Source organism: Salvelinus fontinalis, chromosome 29 (assembly GCF_029448725.1).
Source record: "Salvelinus fontinalis isolate EN_2023a chromosome 29, ASM2944872v1, whole genome shotgun sequence".
Taxonomy (NCBI): Eukaryota; Metazoa; Chordata; class Actinopteri; order Salmoniformes; family Salmonidae; genus Salvelinus; species Salvelinus fontinalis.
The window spans coordinates 23,011,172-23,034,798 of record NC_074693.1 but is presented as its reverse complement, the minus strand read 5'-3'; the positions used below and the strand labels follow the sequence as shown (position 1 = coordinate 23,034,798).

The 23,627-nt window shown below is 42.0% G+C and overlaps 1 protein-coding gene across 9 annotated transcripts in view; it reads right to left on the bottom strand.

Moving 5' to 3' along the window:
* LOC129827615 (mitogen-activated protein kinase kinase kinase kinase 4-like) overlaps positions 1-23,627 on the bottom strand; it is a 131,846-nt gene that overhangs the window by 54,559 nt on the left and 53,660 nt on the right. For 7 of the 9 annotated variants that reach the window (XM_055888615.1, XM_055888614.1, XM_055888616.1 and 4 more), the window contains exons 16-19: positions 22,006-22,164; positions 16,878-17,009; positions 2,679-2,746; positions 2,281-2,360 (exon numbers count right to left, since the gene is read on the bottom strand). In XM_055888615.1, the coding sequence (XP_055744590.1) occupies positions 2,281-2,360; positions 2,679-2,746; positions 16,878-17,009; positions 22,006-22,164 (439 nt within the window). Of the gene's footprint in view, positions 1-2,280; positions 2,361-2,678; positions 2,747-16,877; positions 17,010-22,005; positions 22,615-22,699; positions 22,815-23,627 lie in introns of those variants that run through there. The other 2 variants (XM_055888618.1, XM_055888619.1) reach the window with 2 other exon arrangements.

Genomic DNA, 23,627 nt, shown 5'->3' with positions numbered 1-23,627 from the left:
GAAGAAAACTCCATTCACACGCTCTGGCCGTAATGAAGACAGAAGAGAGGCACTATGCTGAAACGTGCGCCGGGCAGTTCATGGATCTAGCAAAGCAGTGGAACATTGAAAACAAAGTTACCACAGTTTGCACAGACGGCTGCGAAACATCATTTTGAACACCTGCCCTGTACAGCGCAAAGTCTCCAAAGGTCCATCACAGTGTCCCTACTGAACAGCGGGTCCGACAATGTCCTTGCCAAATGCAGAAAAAATGTTGGCCATTTCAAACACAGCCCACCAAACGCTGCAGAGCTAGGACAACAGCAAGTTGCAAAAGAAGGAGTCACTCGCACAAGATGTCACAACAAGATGGAATTCCACTCTGGAAATGGTAAAACTTGTCCACAGAAACCAACAACAACTGAGAGATGCTCTAGCTCAACATAAAATTAACATCACCATGCCAACCACAGCTGAACTGGAGAAACTGGAGGCACTACTAGAGCCCTGCAGTTTATATTCTACTCTCTCACTATTAGTGTGTTATAATAAGATATTGTGTGTGTGTGTGTGTGTGTGTGTGTGTGTGTGTGTGTGAGAGAGAGAGAGTGTGTGTGTACTACACGTCTCTCACAATTGACTGAAGTCATTTTGAATTGCTTTTCATGCAGGTACTTGACTGAACTTCTGGGAGGAGAGAAGTACATTTCCTGCTCAAGGGTGTTGCCTGCTTTGTGTCATCTCCTTCGGGTGATGGAGAGCTTGGATGATGACCATGCCTACATGGTAAGATTCAAGCTAACATTCACAACAGAACTGGAGAAACGCAATGAAAACACGAACCTCACATGGCTTAAGATCGCCACAGCACTCGACCCAAGGTTTAAGGACCTGAAATGCCTTCCCAGAACTGAGAGGGGTGAGGTGTATGCTTTGGTCAGCATCTTGCTGAAGGAAGAGAGGCCTGCACAGCAACCTGATAAAACAACAGATTCAGAGCCAGCGATGAAGAAAGCTGCCCTTTTGTTGAGTTCTGAGTCTGACTCTGATGAAGAGGAGGAGTCCATTGAGAAATGTGTGGAGCGTTACAAAGCAGAGCCCATTATCAACATGGAGGACTGTCCACTACAGAGGTGGTCACAGCATGCAGACACACACACCAGGCTGGCCTGCAATAAACGAATGTACCTGGCAACGCCTGCCACATCAGTACCTTGTGAGAGGTTGTTTTCACTCTCTGGGCATATCGTACAGAAGAAGAGAGCAGCTTTATCATCTGGAAATGTCAACAGGCTTGTTTGTCTTTGCAACTGGCTCAGTGAAAATAAATAAGAGGATGATTGAAGTGTATGGTCACAGGTTTATGTTCTGTAAAATTCATGACATTGTTGGACAAGTTTATGCTCTTTGTATCCATAGAGCTAATAGTTTTTTTTTCTTATAGTCAACCCTCCAATCACTAATTGGGAGAACAATAATTTCGAATGACTGAAGCTTTAACTGTTTGTGTGTGTGAGAATTTACGATGGAACATTAGTGACCTAATGGGAGCATTAGTAAGTTACAGGACTTTTGTATTGCTTAACTTGTTTATGGTGAATATGCCATTAAAAACATTCTGACACAGATTATTTTTGTGTTTCAGTCCCTACATGCCTATAATGCAATACACTGCTTTTTGAAAAATAAAAAATATTTATTTAGCACCAAATTTTAGCAAATATAAAACTGTGTGATTAATCGCGATTATCACATTCAATTCTATAGTTCATTATTTTAATCGTTTGATAACCCTAATATATTTGCAAAAAAAAATAAGTATGGGAAATTGGAAGATGCAGACAAATACATTGATGGAAGCTACAGTCTATCTGTAATATTAAAGCTGATCTACTCCCTAAAAAATGCTAAACATCACAGCAAGCTACTTAATTGTTACCCAGAAATGATTTGATATTGAAATTGGCTGCATTGGAGCTTTAAAACAATTGTTTAGTTTCAAAGCTAAACAGTAAACCAGTGGTCCTGTGCATGGTTCAGAGTCTCACTTTCAAACACTTTCAACTCACGAGGGAAAAAGCCCTGACAGGATGTTTAGGTTTCAGTGACACATTTCCTGTGTATTGTGGTTATAGTCTGATTTGTAGACACCCAATGCGTTCACACAGGCTGTAGTTCACCATGTAGTAACACTATGCAGCTGATGGATCTACATATGTGCTATGTGAACCCATCTCTAGTGAGTGGTTGAAGGAGAGAGAGACCGTGAGAGAGAGAGTGATTGTGGAGGACACAGACCTGACTGGGAACTGCTACTGGAGCTGCCATGAGATGACAGGGACTTCCCTCCCTTCTCCACAGGAGACTGAGGGGCCCCACTGGACAGCAGAGAAAGAGAGAGAAGAGTGAGAGGAAGAGAAGAGAAAGAGAAGAGCGAGAGAAAGTGAGAGAACGAGAGAGTGGGAAAGAGAAAGAAAGAAAAAGTGAGAGGCAGATAACAAGAATCAGGCACACACACAATGTCATGCTCTATACTTCAAATGGTGTCTCAGAGATATCTAATGTCCATAGAGTGCAAGTGAAAGTGATGTCCTAGGCAGATGGGGCCTGTCAAAGCTGACTATGGATCATCCACCCTGTAACTGGTACTACTGCTCACTGACACTGAATGATGTGTGATGTGGTGACAAACGTACCTCGACCCAGTCCGGTGATGATTCATCAGCTCTTTGCAATATAATTTGGATGTTGTACGCTCTGGAACCTTCAAAAAGAGAATTTTGACATGTGAGGGTACAGTTTACAGTGGTGTAAAGTACTTAAGTACAAAGACTTGAAAGTACTAGTGAATATGTTTTTTTGGGGTATCAGTACTTTACTATTCATATTTTTATCAACTTTTACTTTTACTTCACTACATTCCTAAACAAAATTATGTACTTTTTACTTCTTGCATTGTCCCTGACACCCAAAAGTACTCGTTACAATTTGAATGCTTAGCAGGACAGGAAAATGTTCTAATTCACACGCTGATCAAGAAAACATCCCTGGTCATCCCTACTGCCTCTGATCTGGCGGACTCACTAAACACATGCTTTATTTGTAAATTATGTCTAAGTGTTGGAGAGTTCCCCTGGCTATCCATCAATTTAAAAATAAATGACAAATGATGCCGTCTGGTTTTCTTAATATAAGGAATTTGAAATTAATTCATACTTTTGATACTTAATTATATTTTAGCAACTACATTTACTTTTGATTTACGGTTGATTTTTACTCAAGTAGGATTTTACTAGGTAACTTTTACTTTTACTTGAGTCATTTTCTATTAAGGTATCTTTACTTTTACTCAAGTATGGCAATTGGGTACTTTTTCCACAACTGACAGTATATGCCTGACTACCTTGCACAAAGCATCACAACATATTAGGACATTCTAAAACACTGCATGCTCTGTGGGGACTCCAGAAACAACATACTGTAGTATGTGTAACTGGTCCTAACCGCCAACCTGGACTGTATCATTTACTATAGAGGATGCAGATACCAACTTTAGGAGAACACATGAGAAGCCTGTGAAGCAGGCAATCAGGTATTGTGTTCATTCTTTCTCAATGTGGTCCCCAACAGCTGTCAACATACACATACACCCATTGAAAGAGAAAATCATTCTGAGAATCCCCATCATACTCCCTTTAACTACTGACATCCCTTCAACAGGGCTTACTGGCAGCTGCATGTCCCTGGGTTTCTCACGTATGTTTTAAAAATGATTTCTGTGATGAATGCAACAAAAGAACTTGTAAGCAATTAAAGCACATCAACTCCATATTCCCATATCAAGCAGTAACAAAACACTAGAGTGCCGTATCCTAAGGATACACATCTCTGCTTTTATTAGAGGAACTAGAGATATGTTTCTGGAAACAGAATGTGTATCACATCGTTGAATGAGTTTGTTGTTAGTCAGGGGTGCCATAGGAAGCTTGAGGGCACTGCCACATTCCTCTTCCTTTATGTTGGCATGACTAACATCACCACAAACAACAACTACAAACCTCCCTGAAAGATAACACACACACATGGGGTTATAGTCTCACCAGGCTCACACACACACAGACATACCACAGAAACCCAAACACAAATATACACACACATACACTCACACACATGCACGGGCTAACTCATAATCTGCAGTCCCTGGTTATATCCACAGGGTGGGCAGATTTAGGGTAATGAAATGTGTGGATGAAGGGCGGATGGGTGGCGAGCAGGTTTAGGGTAATGAAATGTTGTGTGGATGAAGGGCGGATGGGTGACGAGCAGGTTTAGGGTAATGAAATGTTGTGTGGATGAAGGGCGGATGGGTGACGAGCAGATTTAGGGTAATGAAATGTTGTGTGGATGAAGGGTGGATGGGTGACGAGCAGATTTAGGGTAATGAAATGTTGTGTGGATGAAGGGTGGATGGGTGACGAGCAGGTTTAGGGTAATGAAATGTTGTGTGGATGAAGGGTGGATGGGTGACGAGCAGATTTAGGGTAATGAAATGTTGTGTGGATGAAGGGTGGATGGGTGACGAGCAGATTTAGGGTAATGAAATGTTGTGTGGATGAAGGGCGGATGGGTGACGAGCAGGTTTAGGGTAATGAAATGTTGTGTGGATGAAGGGCGGATGGGTGACGAGCAGGTTTAGGGTAATGAAATGTTGTGTGGATGAAGGGCGGATGGGTGACGAGCAGGTTTAGGGTAATGAAATGTTGTGTGGATGAAGGGCGGATGGGTGACGAGCAGGTTTAGGGTAATGAAATGTTGTGTGGATGAAGGGCGGATGGGTGACGAGCAGGTTTAGGGTAATGAAATGTTGTGTGGATGAAGGGCGGATGGGTGGCGAGCAGGTTTAGGGTAATGAAATGTGTGGATGAAGGGCGGATGGGTGGCGAGCAGGTTTAGGGTAATGAAATGTGTGGATGAAGGGCGGATGGGTGGCGAGCAGGTTTAGGGTAATGAAATGTGTGGATGAAGGGCGGATGGGTGGCGAGCAGGTTTAGGGTAATGAAATGTTGTGTGGATGAAGGGCGGATGGGTGGCGAGCAGGTTTAGGGTAATGAAATGTTGTGTGGATGAAGGGCGGATGGGTGGCGAGCAGGTTTAGGGTAATGAAATGTTGTGTGGATGAAGGGCGGATGGGTGACGAGCAGGTTTAGGGTAATGAAATGTTGTGTGGATGAAGGGCGGATGGGTGGCGAGCAGGTTTAGGGTAATGAAATGTTGTGTGGATGAAGGGCGGATGGGTGACGAGCAGGTTTAGGGGAATGAAATGTGTGGATGAAGGGCGGATGGGTGGCGAGCAGGTTTAGGGTAATGAAATGTTGTGTGGATGAAGGGCGGATGGGTGGCGAGCAGGTTTAGGGTAATGAAATGTTGTGTGGATGAAGGGCGGATGGGTGGAACAAAGAGAAAACAATGCATTAAAAATACATAAATGTATCATGATTGTGCAATTCATATCTATAGGCTACATGGAGGTTTTTCTTTCATAATTTTTTATCTGCCGTTAGTGTAGCCTAAGTTTAAGCTTAAGGGCCTAACTGTAGTGTGGCAAATACACACCAATTGCGAAATGCTTTCGGGAACTTGGGCAGAAAAAGTGAACTTCCATCCACTGAGGCAAAAAGGACAATGCCAGAGTTTAATTCAATAAGGGCAAGATTCAGTCTTAGGACATTTAAGCCTTACTTACACACGCCATTCTTACACACCTATCACTAGTTGGTATTAGACTTAACTCATTAAGATGCGTAATGTGCTTTGCAGGAGTGGTTCCCTTGTGCGCGCTGAATGCATTTAATTCAACCACTGAAAACCCTCCCACTTGCTGGCCAAAGATTTTCTCATGGAGTTTTCATTCAATAGGATTTTCAGTACATTTATGTTAAACCATCCCTTTAAACACAGTGTATATTTAATTAGACATTTCCCAACAGACTCAAAAATTACATCGAGAGAACGGGTTCAGAATATAGGTATCAATGAAAGAAAGCCACCTATTCATCTCCGTTTCAGCACCAACTGGTAGGTTTAAAAATACTTTTGATTTTGTAGATTATTTAGGCATATTTTGGGGTTATGAAAGTGTGTATGAATCATAAAAAAACATGTTTTGAGAGCTTTTACGCACAAAATATAATAATGAATAAAAAATACAATGTATTGATTCATCCCGAAAGTTGTCATATTCAAGTTCAATCCATGAAATATTGCAAGGTTTAAAAAAGTGTACAATAAAATAGTCCTATAAATCTACACCAATCCTCACTAATCATGGAATTGTATGACAACAGTTTAATAATGATTTAAATAGGCTACATGTCCAAAATTATTGAACAACTAATGCTAGCAACCCTCAGCAACTACATGGACGTGACAAAGGAAAGAAAGGTAAACGAAATGGAATGGAATTATGCAAAATGTAGTCTACAAATTGAAGACAACTAAAACTGAAGTGACAGTTAGAAATGTATTTGGGTATTACTGACGGTGACTCCCAATGGTGACTAATATTTAACATGATTCAAATGGTCAAATAAAACATTTTAAAGCGCTTACATTAACTCGGCAGGTTCCCAAGCTAGCACAGTGGATCTGGGCCAATTCCGGCTGAGAGTCGGGGCACTTGGCTGAGAGTCAGACTCAGCCATCATGTGGCCTGAGTCTGGGCCACCTTAGGCAGTATTACTTATGGCTAGGATGCGGGGATTGAGCTCGGGCCGATTCCGGTGTGAGTTATCTGGCCCAAATGTATTACTTGGGGCTCGGGCCGATTCCAGTGTGAGTTATCTGGCCCAAATGTATTACTTGGGGTTCTGGCCGATTCCGGTGTGAGTTATCTGGCCCAAATGTATTACTTGGGGCTCGGGCCGATTCCGGTGTGAGTTATCTGGCCCAAATTTATTACTTGGGTCTTGGGCCGATTGGGCCTACTCTTTGGCAGATGATTACACTGGCTGCTTTGTATATTTAACATTTCATTACTTATTTTTCCATATTTTCTCATTGTTTCTGTGATCAAAAAATACAATTAACATTTCAATTAAACTCTTTAAGAGTCCTGTTTAAGTTGTCTTTTAGAATTTTGATACTTTGTGCAAGGCCATTGATTAGAATTAAAACTATGTGGATGGAGTCTCCCGAGTGGCGCAGCGGTCTAAGACACTGCATCGCAGTGCAAACTGCTTTGCTACAGATGCTAGTTTGATACCCGTGCCGGCCACGACCCAGCGGTAGGGGAGAGTTTGACCAGTCGGAATGTCCTTGTCCCAACGCGCTGTAGCGCCTCCTGTGGCGGGCCAGGCGCATGCACGCTGACACAGTCACCAGGTGTACGGTGTTTCCTCTGACATCCATTTTTTTAATGCAGAAAATATATAATAATAATATTTAAAATGACTAAATTTTGTATACATTTATTTAAATTAGCATTGGGCGCTTCCGGTAGATGGAAACCGGTAGACGGAAACCGCCTGATGTACTTGGATCGATTCTGGGCAATCATTCATTTGGATTCCCGGCCGAGTCCGACACCCGATTCCGGCCCGATTCAATCAGTTCCCGGTCCCCCGGAAGAGGGCCGCTTCTGGGTCGATTCCTCATTGGTAGCTGGGTCGGCCCTACAGAAGCCTATAACTTGAGTCTAAAAATGTTATCCACGCAATTTATGAAGGCACACAATACAAATTCTGAATAACGTTACAGCTATTTATGGCTTACTTCACCATGGAAATGGGACTGCAATACATGTCATGTGTGATATGATTTTCCATTTGTTTCCATATGACTAGTTTCAACTTCGTCTCCAGGGATCATAAGGGGAAATGATCTAAAACAAGTGTCATTTATATTTACAATTCGTTTATCCAAACGGATTACTCATTTACCTAGCTCTTATCAAGTTGTAAATTACAGTGCATGGAGAATGCTGTTACTGTATATCGGAAAAAATAAAGTAGAGTATTTTCTTACTTGGAACCGGTATGTTTTCTAGACCTTATTCATGATTTCATCGAGCGTAAAGGTGGTGGAATTAAGTCAAGGTCAGAATACAGCGTATCTGTTGACACACCTTCGCCACACCTTCATTTATTAGATCTCTACCCCAAACAAATAGCAGGTGAATATAATACAATTCTCATGCTTAAATTCAAGAATATACATCGAGAGAAGCGCATAAAAAGGGAATTACGTTCCATTTACTCACGTTTAACTCAGGTCGGAATTCCCCCCTTAGAGAAAAGTTGGGAAATGGAGAGTTGGAAATAAAGAGAAGGGAGGGCCAGAAAAGCAGTCTGTTTGGGAAAGATTTGGTGAAGTGGTAAAAGAGGATGATAGCAGTGTTGGCTATGTTATGTGTGATGATTGTCAGGCACTACACAAATTTGATAGTCAATTAAACTTCAATATGGAACTTCAATGGAACTGTACTGTTCAGATGGGTTAAATGGAATAGTAACTGAAATCTGGACACTGACTGTAGGTCTATAACCTCTCACATAGCCTAATATAATATTAACTCCTGCAGAATTAAGCATTACTTGCAGTAAAATCAGTGGCAACCTGGCATATCCACATTTCTTTGGGGGGGGGGGGGGGGGGGGCTTGCCTGTTTTGCACTTATTTTGGCATTAATACGTGTTACATATCAGTTTGCAATCAATGTAACATATATTTATATATATATCACTGAGTTAATAAAGCCACATACAAACATTGTCTCTTTTTTGTTTTCTTGAGTAAGGCAGCTCCAAAATGCAGTTGTTTCAGCCTAGCTCAGTGCTTTCTGTGGTGGTAGGGCAAGCCAGCAGAAAATACGGAGCGTTGCACCATGATTGGCTCAGTGTTCTGTCACTCATGGGGACACTACGTTACCGCCAAGTCTAAGGGTAGACCTACATAATTCTAGCCTCTTGGGTGCTGCCATATAGTTACATTAGAACTGTCCATCCAAGACAGCTCAAGGTCATTGGCCACAGATAAAATTACATCAAATCACGTTATATGTACAGTAGCTTTGATTGAACTGATCATGTCAACATCATACTTTCAAAATCTTAGCTAGCAGTCATCATCATGAATCAAGTCGACAATTTACTGGCAAATCCTTTTTAATCCTTGTCATATGAAGATAAATAATTAAGAGAAATTATAGATGAAACGTATCGGTGCTCATTGGCCATTGGCCATTACACAACAAGTTGGAAATCACAAATTCAACAATGAGTGGTATGGAAGGAATCAGTGACAGTGGCTGTGTGGTCACAAATCTGGGATTAAGGGCTCTTTTCCAAGTTTAAAATGATAAACATTCAACATTGGCCATGCTGTCATTGAAGCATGATTTGTGCCGCGCTCAAAACAACTGTTAACTTGGAACTGCAAAAACTTGACTTCAGTGAGTTCAAGACAACTGGGAAGTTGGGAAAGAGCGAGCTCGAACCGGGAATTGTAAATCCTGTCACTTTCTAGAGCACGACCTGAAGATCAATGATGTCATCATGATTCAACCTTGTTTTTTTTCAGAGTTCTCAGTTGTTTTGAAAGCACCATAAATCCAGAGAATGCCAGACTTTGATGACAAAATTTGCCCACGAAGGACCGCCGAGTTACCTTCCTGTTCAAGTGAGCACAGCACAACAAGGTGAGTCCAAAAATGCATAAATGATGTAATATGCCAGGGAGATATGTATACTGTAGCTAAGAAAGTATTACTAATTGTATGTTGTGGAGTAAGATGTTAGTAGCCTTTGTGCCTCACAATAATAATTTGGTCGATTTACCCCTCTTAATTTAGCCTACTGTTCTGACTTGGTGGTGCACATGTAGCCTATAACCTGATTTAGAGAAATTAAATCATTGAATATTGTAAGAGCTTTAATTGTCTGCTTATATGCCCCCTTTATTTACCCTACGATTCTGACTTGATGTACAGGGAAAACACTGTAAGAATGGCCCATGACTGAATTCTGTCGCTGTACATTTCAAAAGTGCTAAACAAATAGTTATATTCATTACGTCCATCCTAGTTCGCTCATTAATGTCTTTATCGAAATTACAGATGGCCTCTTATCCGCTTGTCATCCCCCTATGTCATAGTTTGTACATCTCAATTGTCATTTGAAATCACATTTGTTTAAGCAAGCCAGCCATATCAGCTATGTTTTTTTTAAAGGCAGTAAATGAGGCTGAATGAACTGTTTCGCTGCCAGACAAGGCTCCGCTGATAGCCAGGTGTAGCAGTGGTAAGATGTTAGGACTCTGCTGTTGGGACAGCTTTATGTAGGCCCTAACAGTTTGTGGGCACTGTTTGTCAGCGTTATAGTGCAATTAATGCATTGTTTAGAGCTGTGTTGTGTAGTGGCATTTCTGGCATGCATCTCACTTAAATTGTTTTTGCCCCACCAAGATTTACATGCCAAAAGACTGTCTCTAAAGGTGCCAAATTTATCAGCATCATAAAAGGTGATAGTATTTCAACCACAATGCATCCAAGCCTAACTTTTTTTTATTATTTTTATTATTATTTTACCAGGTAAGTTGACTGAGAACACGTTCTCATTTGCAGCAACGACCTGGGGAATAGTTACAGGGGAGAGGAGGGGGATGAATGAGCCAATTGTAAACTGGGGATTATTAGGTGACCATGATGGTTTGAGGGCCAGATTGGGAATTTAGCCAGGACACCGGGGTTAACACCCCTACTCTTACGATAAGTGCCATTGGATCTTTAATGACCTCAGAGAGTCAGGACACACGTTTAACGTCCCATCCGAAAGACAGCACCCTACACAGGGCAGCACCCTACACTGCCCTGGGGCATTGGGATATTTTTTTTTTTAGACCAGAGGAAAGAGTGCCTCCTACTGGCCCTCCAACACCACTTCCAGCAGCATCTGGTCTCCCATCCAGGGACTGACCAGGACCAACCCTGCTTAGCTTCAGAAGCAAGCCAACAGTGGTATGCAGGGTGGTATGCTGCTGGTACTTAAATCTTATCAAATCTTATCAAAAACATGTTGGGTCATTTTAACAGCTTTTAATTTCCTTAAAACAGGTCAAACTGATGTAATTTGAAAATGTAGCAAGGAAAATCTTTCCCATTTTTTTTGCCTATTGCATTCTCTCCCGGTCCCTAAACGTCTTTGCTGAGTGAGAGAAGCAGAGGTGAAAGAGACAAGAGAAACAAACTTTATTGATGTCAATTAAATTGAACCATTCATTGTATTGATGTATGCCATAATTCTGGTGAGCAGTTGTTTATTTAGACTAGGGCAACAAGTACTGACAGAAGATAAGCTGCATGTATTTAATTATAAACAAGTTGCTAACAAATAGCTAACAACAATGTCAGAAATTATAATCAGAAACATAGGCCTATCTAAAAAGACCTGTCAAAAATAGTTCTGCCATCTCCGACTGTACTGCGTATTTTCTATTTTTTCGGGTTAGAGAAAAGATAATTTTCCCTTATTAAACTTGCCAGATAATTTTCCATCAATGGATGTCGATTTAACTTGTTTGACTGCTATGATTAAGCAATAAGGCACGAGGGGGTGTGGTATATGGCCAATATACCACAACTAAGGGTTGTTCTTAAGCACTACGCAATGCGGACTGCCTGGATACAACTTCTACAGATGCACAATCGAGAGCATCCTGTCGGGCTGTATCACAGCCTGGTAAGGCAACTGCTCCGCCCACAACCGTAAAGCTCTCCAGAGGGTAGTGAGGTCTGCACAACGCATCACCAGGTGCAAACTACCTGCCCTCCATGACACCTACAGCACTCGATGTCATAGGAAGGCCAAAAAGATCATCAAGGACATCAACCACCCGAGCCACGGCCTGTTCACCCCGCTATCATCCAGAAGGCGAGGTCAGTACAGGTGCATCAAAGCTGGGACCGAGAGACTGAAAAACATATTCTATCTCAAGGCCTGCTAAACAGCATCACTAACTCAGAGAGGCTGCTGCCTACATTGAGACTCAATCACTGGCCACTTTAATAAATGGATCACTAGTTACTTTATACAATGCACTCTAAATAATGGCACTTTAATAATGTTTACATATCTTACATCATTCATATCACATGTATATACTGTATTTTATACCATCTATTGCACCTTGCCTATGTCGCTCGGCCATCGCTCATCCATATACTTACATGTACATATTCTCATTCACCCCTTTAGATTTGTGTATGTGGAACTGAATATTCTTGTCAACAACAGCAAGTGTTTATAAAAAATTAAGTTCTGACTACTGTTACCATCAATCTAATGTGTTGTAACAACTGATCTGCAATTGCGATAGAACATTGATATCTTCCCGATTTAATTAACTAAACATGTCCATTAATAATTGCATAATAACACAAGGCTGCAAATTGTGGCATAAATTGATTTGCTATGACTCCAGTGATATCGTCATTTACACATATTGATTCTATCAAATGGTAGCCTACAATGGCATATACATTAATAGGCTACTTGATGGCCAACAGAGGCAAATGTATAATTCTCCACAATTAGCCTAATGTCAGTTTCATTGACAACTTTCCCCCATAAAAAGAATCACGTGAGTAAGTTCCATAACTTGCATTTACCATTTCCACCCGGGCAGCCCCAGAGGCCCAAGAACTGAGCATGCATAAACCACCCTGCTTGATACCGTTTCCTTTAAGCAGTCAACATTAGAACGCAGGTTAAACGACCTCCGAGCGGATTTATGTATTGCGCTCTAGTGCGCCCAAAGTAGTTTTCTACTGCTTTGTCTGCATTATTTCTTGATTTGTATCAGTTCTAGTGTATTAATATGTTTGAAGGAATAAGGTTTTGAAATAGGTGTCTCCATGATGACAATCTAAATAGCCTACCTACAACTGGTAATAAGTTGTCACAACGTGTGCACTTGCTGCTATTGCTCCTTTCGCTCACGTGACTCAGCCAATCACTGCCTGACAGTCAGCAGCAGGTCACAGTCAAATATATACAGTGGGCTCCAAAATTACTGGCACCCCTGACTGGCAATGCACAAAAAATACTTAAAAAATATAAACAATACAATTATAGAGATAAACTAAAAATACCAACGTGAAAAATACTTTTAAATTTAATTAAAAATCATTGTCCTCCAAATCAACGTTTCACAATTAATGGCACCCTTAAATATTATTGTAAATAACATCTACCAAAATTAAACCAGGAATTAAATTCCAATTATTTAAGTTTATCTAAGTGTTAAGGAACTATATAGAGCCATTACATCACTTCCTTTTTCACTAGGGTATAAAAATGAGGTGACACGCATGCAATATCCCTTTGTCATCCAACACCATGAAGAAAAGAAAATAACTGGCAGTTCAAAAGGGACAGATGGTCGTAGACCTTCGTTAATCTGGTAATGGCTACAAGAAGATCCACAAACGATTGAATATACCACTGAGCACTCTCAGGGCAATTATTAAAAAAATTCAAAAGATATGGAACAGTTGAAAACCCCACGGGTAGATGACGTAAATGTATTTTGCCCCCCAGGATAGGGAGGAGGATTGTGAGAGAAGCAACAAAACCCCCAAGAATCACTGTGAAAGAATTGCAGGCCTTGGTGGCGTCTTGGGATCGCCAGGTTTAAAAAAGCACCATCAGACGCCACCTCCACAACCACAGGCTCTTTGGAAGGGTTGCCAGAAGAAAGCCCTTAATGACAACAAAACACAGACACAAGCGCTTGGAGTTTGCCAAACGTAATTTAAATTATGATTGGAAGAAGGTGCTCTGGTCAGATGAGACCAAAATTGAAAGTTTTGGTCAGATACAGCGTCGGCATGTTTGGCGTCGAAACAGAGATGCATACAAGGAGAGGCACCTCATACCCACGGTGAAATATGGAGGGGGGGTCAGTGATGTTTTGTGGCTGTTTTAATTCCAGAGGTCCAGAGGCACTGGTTAAGATTGATGGCATAGTGAATTCCACCAAGTATCAGGTAATTTTGGCTGACAATCTGGTTGCCTCTGCCAGAAGGCTGGGACTTGGCCGTATGTGGACTTTCCAACAAGACAATGACCCAAAACATACCTCAAGATCCACACAGAAATTGTTCTGTGGCCACAAAATCAATGTTCTGCCATGGCCATCTCTGTCGCCGGACCTCAATCCAATCGAAAACCTGTGGGCTGAGTTGAAGAGGGAAGTTGATAAGCGCAAACCCAAGAATGTGAAGGATCTTGAAAGGATCTGCATAGAGGAATGGTCCAAAATCCCTACAAATGTGTTCCTTAACCTTGTCAAACATTACAGGAAAATACCATGCAGTTATCCTTGCCAGAGGTGGTGGCACTAAGTACTAAATGAGGAGTGACAATAATTATGAAACCTTGATTTTGGTGAAATGTATTTTGTATTAAATAATTGTATGTTTTTGGTGGGTTCCATTGAAACATTAATAAAGTACAGTATTTCTCACATGTTGGTATTTTGAGTTTATCTCTATAATTATATTGTTTATATTTTTTGAAGTATTGTTTGTGCATTGCCAGTAATTTACTGGCAGGGGTGCCAGTAATTTTGGAGCCCACTGTATTTTTTATGAGAAATGGCATGGTGGCAGCGGTGCAGATTAGCCCAAAAACCTACAACCCTCGACCAATTCATTTTCACCAGAGACATCATTTTCAAAGTAGCCCAATTTTGCAGGGAAACCGAGGACATGGCAACACTGGGTGCGAGAAGTAGTGGTGCGTGGGTAAAATCACTAAGGAAGCCAAGCCAAGCCAGTAAAAAAGCCATATTACAACCTTCAGTATGTTATGATAATTGCGTTGTTTGCTCTATAATCCACTTGTTCATACGCCATCGTGATATACAATAAGGCCGGACAACAAAAAGACAAAAGCCACGCAGTGGCAGAATAAATTCAACTACATACATTTGTTTCATCACAAAACCAGAGAGTAACATCTGTCCATTGAAGTCCACAAAGCAAATATTGCATGTACAAATAGTTATGACCTGCAGTATGGTCAAGCAAGTGAATGTTTCCAACAGTTTACTAAACAACTACTGATATAGACCCACGGAGTTACCGCTAGTCAGAACAAGGACAACAGGGGCCCTGTCTCCGCTATTCCAGCACCATTTAAACATGATCAAATCAAAGAGGCACGTTCTGACCTTTATTTCCTTTATTTTTGTCTTTATTTAGTATGGTCAGGGCGTGAGTTGGGGTGGGCAGTCTATGTGTGTTTTTCTATGTTGGGGTTTTGACTTCGGCCTGGTATGAATCTCATTCAGAGGCAGCTGTCAATCGTTGTCCCTGATTGAGAATCATACTTAGGTAGCCTGGGTTTCACTTTTAGTTTGTGGGTGTTTGTTTCCGTGTGAGTGTTTGTTGCCACGCGGTACTGTTTCGGTTTCGTTCATGTTCACATTTATTGTTTTGTATTTCATAGTGTTCGGTTTATGTTTTAAAATAAACGTTATGGACATGTGCCACGCTGCACCTTGGTCCTCCGATCCTTCAAACTTCTCCTCCTCAGATGAGGAGGACGACAGCCATTACATATATGCTCAGTTTAATACACTGAAAACAAATTTAAAGATACCAAAAACTATTTAGTGCAATCACTGTTGCGAAATGTAATGTGACTGTCCATGGGACTGATTTGTGTGTGTGTGTGTGTGTGCAAGTAAAACAAAAAATGTTGACTCACCCTACTTGTAAACTAGTTGAATGCCAATGCCATCCTCCTCTCTTTCATGTTGGCAAGAACAGTCTATGGCTTTGTCATACAGTACACTTTTAGTTTTGTTGTCGTAGGCTACCTATGCTTGCTTGCTAGCCTAACTTCCTCGCATGAGCAACAACGAACCAGCTAAGTTAGCTAGCTAGTTAATGTGAATGTACTAGGCTACATCTAGGCTACATTGAGCATCAATCGTCTCAGGCCAGTGCCACAACATATTCATTTATGGTTAGATCAGAATTGCTGTCATAATCATTGGTCTGTACAGAGAATTAAATCAAAACCACATGTCCAAATCCCCATTTCCATCCACTGCTAAGGAAAGAGCCGATTTAGCAAGCTAGCTACGGCAGAACATGGTGTGAAGCAAAATCCAAACTTGCCTCTCTTGGGGAACGTTTTGATGCACCTGGACAACCTAAAGTTGAGCTCAGCTCAGCTCAACGCTGATGGGCTAATTCTTTTATGTATTTAAAAAATTCAAAGTAGGCCAAATGCTTGCTGGCATCAATCAATCAAATGCTACGGCAGCAACATGTTATACTCTTTTGGTCCTAACACCATCAGATACATGGACTACAAATACTGAGACAGAGGGGAGCTGTTTCCCTCGCTCCAATGATTTCTCTCGTGAGATTCAGCCACTTGCGAATTGACAGAAAATTATGAAAACAAAGAGCGACGAAAGATACATTATTTTATCATATTTGGGGAAGCCTGGCTTGCCTTAGCATCCATGAATACACAACACTGAGTGCAGGTGAACAAACAGCTGACCCGCGCATCAATAACACACACACACACACACACACATACCCTCCCCTCCCCACCCCCCCCACACACACACACACCACACAAATACAAACACACACCACTCAGATCCAAATATACACCACACATACAGAACACTGTATGATACTGTATACACACAACTGACAGACAGACAGACAGACAGACAGACAGACAGACAGACAGACAGACAGACAGACAGACCATATACCTCACAGATATAGTGCTGTACATGCACACAACCGGAAGACAGAATGATAGACAGACAATAACCTTTAGTTACAACTGATGTTGTAACTGACCAACCTTTGGTGGGTGCTCCACAGAGCTTGGGAAGTTCCAGAAGACACCATCAAACGTAGGAGACATGGGAGTGGTGGCCATGTCAGACATAGAGCTGCTGTGAGGGGCGTCTCGACTGGAGCCAAGATTGGCATTCTGAAATGGAGACTTAGTTTAGTTCAGGCCATTTATTTTTGGATACGTACAGCTCTGGGTTAAGTTACTTTATTTAGTGACACATTGGTCGCCTCCCAAGTGCCACCGTATTCCCTGCATCATGCATTACATGCAATCATATGGGCCCTGGTTAAAAGTTGAATATAAAGGTAATAAGGTACTATTTGGGAGAGCCTCTGAGTACTGTAGGTACTGCAGACAAGATGGGGAATATGAATGAGGAAGTAGTAGCAGTAGTTGTTGCACAGATAGAACAATGAGTCAGATATTTAACTAGATGTATAAATGTGAAGCATTCAGTTGGCGTTTCCACTCACTACTAAATATGGTGAGGAAAGGAAGCCCAATGGACAGCAGTGGGAGAAGATGGAGTGAGATGGATTTTGGCCGACATTCTGCTAATTTTCTCATCAATGAAACATTTGAGCCCCATACAGTTTACTGTTTCCAATACTAGAATCTGTATCAAACAGAGTGGAATGCTTTTTGTAGATTTTACCCTTTGCCAGTTTAGAAAAATTCAATTTAGAAGGAGTGCAAAGGCGAATTGAATTATAGCACATGCGCACTTCACAGAGTAGGTGTTCCTTAACCAAAATATGCAAATAAATGCTAGAACACGCCAGTAGGATCTCACTAGCTCGTGCTTGGCTCTGCCCACTATGATTTGCTCCCATTGGAAATGACAAGGCTCTGGTCTATCTTGGGTTAGTTATGCAAATATTTGGTTGTAGGGTTCTGGGTAATGTATAAGGAAGGACAACAATGTAATCAACCACTGAGCACACGCCTGGGATGGCACATAGAATATTTATACAGACGTGGTCAAATACAGTGCATTCGGAAAAAAATAAAAATCCCACTTATCAATCTACACACAATACCCTATAATGACAAAGCAAAAACAGGTTTAGAAATGTTTGCTAATTTATTAAAAATAAAAAACTGAAATGTCACATTTACAAAAGTATTCAGACCCTTTACTCAGTACTTTGTTGAACCTCCTTTGGCAGCGACTACAAAACTGAGTCTTCTTGGGCATGACGCTACAAGCTTGGCACACCTGCATTTGGGGAGTTTCTCCCATTCTTCTCTGCAGATCCTCTCAAGCTCTGTCAGGTTGGATGGGGAGCGTCACTGCACAGCTATTTTCAGGTCTCTCCAGAGATGTTAGATCGGGTTCAAATCCGGGCTCTGGCTGGGCCACTCAAAGACATTCACAGACTTGTTCTGAAGCCACTTCTGCGTTGTCTTGGCTGTGTGCTTAGGGTCGTTGTCCTGTTGGAAGGTGAACCTTTGCCACAGTCTGAGCTGTCTGGAGGAGGTTTTCATCAAGCATCTCTCTGTACTTTGATCTGTTCATCGTTCCCCTCGATCCTGACTTGTCTCCCAGTCCCTGCCACGGAAAAATATCCCTACACCATGATGCTGCCACCACCATGCTTCACCGTAGGGATGGTATTGGCAAGGTGATGAGGGGTGCCTGGTTTCCTCCGGACGTGTCACTTGGCATTCAGGCCACAGTGTTCAATCTTGGTTTCGACATACCAGAGAATATTGTTTCTCATGGTCTGAGGGTCCTTTAGGTGCCTTTTGTCAAACTCCCAAGCGGTCTGTCATGTGCCTTTTACTGAGAAGTAGCTTCCGTCTGGCCACTCTACCATAAAGGCCTGATTGGTGGAGTGCTGCAGAGATGGTTGTCCTTCTGGAAGGTTCTGTCATCTCCACAGAGGAACTCTAGAGCTCAATCAGAGTGACCAATGGGTTCTTGGTCAACTCCCTGATCAAGGCTCTTTTCACCCAATTGTTCAGTTTGGCCGGGTGGCCAGCTCTAGAAAGAGTCTTGGTGGTTCCAAACTTCTTCCATTTAAGAATGATGGAGGCCACTGTGTTCTTGGGGAACTTCAAGGCTGCAGAAATGTTTTGGTACCCTTCCCCAGATCTGCGTCTCGACACAATCCTGTCTCGGAGTTCTATGGACAATTCTTTTGACCTCATGGCTGGGTCTGAATACTTATGTAAATAAGGTATTCTATTTTTTATTTGTAAAAAATGTGAAAACATTTATAAAAAACAGTTTTCGCTTTGTCATTATGGGGTATTATGTGAAGATTGATGAGGATTTTTTAAATCCATTTTAGAATAAGGATGTAACCTAACAAAATGTGGGAAAAGTGAAGGGGTTTGAATACTTTCTGAATGCACTGTATATTGGCACCATTGCACGATTCACTATTTCTTGTTAAATAAGTTGAATTTGAAAAATACTTTTGGTGTTCACATGTGTATTTTTTAAATTTACAACTGGGCAGAACCAAAACAAATAATAATATCAAAACTGTAATTGAGATTCTTCACTTCAAAGTTTAACCTGTTGAGGACAGAGGGCGCTGTTTTCTTTATTTTTAGTTATAAGTTATTTTTTAGAATTCTAACACGTCGATTGCATTAAGAACTAGTGTATCTATCATTTCCTATACAACATGTATATTTTAGTTATGTTTATGAATAGTTATTTGGTCAGAATATGTGTGCCAGAAAAAACGTCTGAAAAATATCCGGACGTTGTGGGAAACAAATGCTACGTTAGCACAATGTATAACCACTGATTTCAGCTCTAAATATGCACATTTTCAAACAAAACATAAGTGTATGTATAACCTGATGTTATAGGACTGTCATCTGATGAAGCTTATCAAGGTTAGTCAAAAATTATATATCTTGCTGGTTTATTCGCTATCGCTAACGTGCCTATTGCTATCGCTAACGTGCCTCGATGAATGAATGCGGTAGTGTGGTAGGCTATTGTAGTTAGCTAATATAATGCTATATTGTGTTTTCACTGTAAAACACTTAAAAAATCGGAAATATTGGCTGGATTCACAAGATGTTTGTCTTTAATTTGCTGTACACCATCGATTTTTCAGAAATGTTTTATGATGAGTATTTAGGTATTTGACGTTGGTGTCTGTAATTACTCTGGCTGCTTCGGTTCTATTTCTGACGGTAGCTGTGATTGTAGCTGCAATGTAAAACTGATTTATACCTCAAATATGCACATTTTCCGAACAAAACATAGATTTATTGTATAACATGTTATAAGACTGTCATCTGATGAAGTTGTTTCTTGGTTAGTTTGGTTGGTTCTTGGTTAGTTAGGTTGGCTTTGTGCATGCTACCTGTGCTGTGAAAAATGTCTGTCCTTTTTTGTATTTGGTGGTGAGCTAACATAAATATATGTGGTGTTTTCGCTGTAAAACATTTTAAAAATCGGACATGTTGACTGGATTCACAAGATGTGTATCTTCCATTTGCTGTATTGGACTTGTTAATATGTGAAAGTTAAATATTTCAAAAAAATATCTTTTGAATTTCGCGCTCTGCCTTTTCAGTGGAATGTGGGAGGAGTTCCGCTAGCGGAACGCCAGAGCCAGACACGTTAAAAAAATTAGTCCAGAGAATGCGTTTCCACTGCTCCAGAATCCAATGGCGGCGCTTGGCATTGCGCATGGTGATCTAAGGGCTTGTGTAACAGTTTAACTTCAGTCCGTCCCCTCGCCCCTCGTACATTCACCCCCCTTTCGACTTCCTCCTTTTCCGCAGCAACCAGTGATCCGGGTCACGGCACCAATGTAACAGTTTAACTTTAGTCCGTCCCCTCGCGTGAACCAGGGACCCTCTGCACACATCAACAACTGACACCCACGAAGCATCGTTACCCACCGCTCCACAAAAGCCACGGCCCTTGCAGAGCAAGGGGAACCACTACTTCAAGGTTTCAGAGCAAGTGACGTCACCGACTGAAAGGCTGCTAGTGCGCACCACCGCTACCTAGCTAGCCATTTCACATCCGTTACACTTGTGTGTGGCTGCTCGGCCATGGAAACCCATTTCATGAAGCTCCCAACGAACAGTTCTTGTGCTGATGTTGCTTCCAGGGGCAGTTTGGAACTCGGTAGTGGGGTTTGCAACCGAGGACAGATGATTTTTACGCGCTACGTGCTTCAGTACTCGGAGGTCCTGTTCTGTGAGATTGTGTGGCCTACCACTTTGCGGCTGAGCCATTGTTGCTCCCAGACATTTCCACTTCAAAATAACCACACTTACAGTTGACCGGGGCAGCTCTAGCAGGGCAGAAATTTGACAAACTGACTTGTTGGAAAGGTAGAATCCTATTACAATGTCACTGAGCTTCAGCAACGGGTGTGGCTGAAATAGCCGAATCCACTAATTTGAAAGGGTGTCCACATACCTTGCCATGCCATGTGTATATTTCACAGCGGTTTAGATGGTACAATGACTCTCTGTACTATACTAACTTATTTTGTCACATAAACTAAAATTAGGCAAACTATTATAATTTTAGCAACCAGGAAAATGTGGAGTGATTTCTGCATTCCGCAACTTTAACAGTATTGCACTTTTCATGTAGCATATTTTTTTGCCAGCTGAACTGAATGTTCAAATCCTGTTACTGCAGGATTATTTGTGCTGTGACAATATAGGTAAAATTAAGATCCTACATCTGTACCTTCCCAACAGAACAGCTGACACAAACTGTAGGAGAGTACAAAATATGTTGCAATGATCAAAATATATTTTGAAAGCCATGACACACATTTGATTGTTCAATAGGGTCTTGCAAGAGGTCTTGTAACTTCATAATAAACAGAAACAGAATGACATTTACAGAGATTTGTCATCTTAAATTCACAGTGACTGATAAAGAGAGGCAATGCCTATTCTCGGAAGTGTGTGCTAACCCTTTACTTCGAATATGTTTGGCAGCTTCTTTAAAATAACTGTGTTAATGTTGTAAGTATGTATGTAATGTACACTGTAAGTACATTTTGTATATGCCTACTGTAGCTACATAATGATTTTCCAAACTGGGGCAAATAAAGATATTGATTGATTTAATTGATTGGTGGAGTTAGGGTACCCTGGTTTCAGGACGGGGGTGGGGCTACGTTACCTGTTGTATGGCAGCCCTCTGCGTGGCAGGGGTACAGGGGCTGGAGCTGCTCCCAGAGCTCAGTCTGGTATGGACACGCAGGGGGAGGGGCATCCCAGTCAGCACTCTGTTCAGGTTGGCCTGACAGCTGTCAGAAACCTTCACCCTGTCCATCTCCATCTGAGCAACATGAAAGAGCAGTCAGAAACCTTCACCCTGTCCATCTCCATCTGAGCAACATGAAAGAGCAGTCAGAAACCTTCACCCTGTCCATCTCCATCTGAGCAACATGAAAGAGCAGTCAGAAACCTTCACCCTGTCCATCTCCATCTGAGCAACATGAAAGAGCAGTCAGAAACCTTCACCCTGTCCATCTCCATCTGAGCAACATGGAAGAGCAGTCAGAAACCTTCACCCTGTCCATCTCCATCTGAGTAACATGAAAGAGCAGTCAGAAACCTTCACCCTGTCCATCTCCATCTGAGCAACATGGAAGAGCAGTCAGAAACCTTCACCCTGTCCATCTCCATCTGAGCAACATGGAAGAGCAGTCAGAAACCTTCACCCTGTCCATCTCCATCTGAGCAACATGGAAGAGCTGTCAGAAACCTTCACCCTGTCCATCTCCATCTGAGCAACATGGAAGAGCAGTCAGAAACCTTCACCCTGCCCATCTCCATCTGAGCAACATGAAAGAGCAGTCAGAAACCTTTACCCTGTCCATCTCCATCTGAGCAACACGAAAGAGCAGTCAGAAACCTTCACCCTGTCCATCTCCATCTGAGCAACATGGAAGAGCAGTCAGAAACCTTCACCCTGTCCATCTCCATCTGAGCAACATGGAAGAGCAGTCAGAACCTGACACCTGGACACTGGAGTCAGACAGTATTACAGCATACTGGAAAATCAAATTTCACTAATAACCCAAAACGGAGACACTTGGATATCAGACATGAATGACCACCAAAACAAACACAATGCTGGACAGAGAGACAGACAGGGAAGTGGGACAGACAGAGAGACAGACAGGGCAGTGGGACAGACATAGACACAGACATGGCAGTGGGACAGACACAGAGACAGACAGGGCAGTGGGACTGACATAGAAACAGAGGGCAGTGAGATAGACAGAGAGACAGGGCAGTGAGATAGACAGAGAAACAGACATGTCAGTGGGACAGACAGAGAAACAGAGGGCAGTGAGATAGACAGAGAGACAGGGCAGTGAGATAGACAGAGAAACAGACATGTCAGTGGGACAGACAGAGAAACAGACATGTCAGTGGAAAAGACAGAGAAACAGACATGTCAGTGGAAAAGACAGAGAAACAGACATGTCAGTGGGACAGACATAGAGACAGACAGGAGCAGTGGTACAGACAGAGAGACAAATAGGAAGGTGGGTCAGACAGAGAGACATACAGGGCAGTGGGACAGACAGAGACAGAGGCAGTGAGACAAACAAAGAGACAGACAGGAGCCGTGGGACAGACAGAGAGACAGACAGGGCAGTGGGACAGACAGAGAGATATAAAGTCCAGTGGGACAGACAGAGAGACAGGGCAGTGGGACAGAGAGAGGTAGCGGGGAGGGGGGCTGAGGGAGACAGGGGGAGTGGGACAAAGGGGAGGGTCAGGGGACTT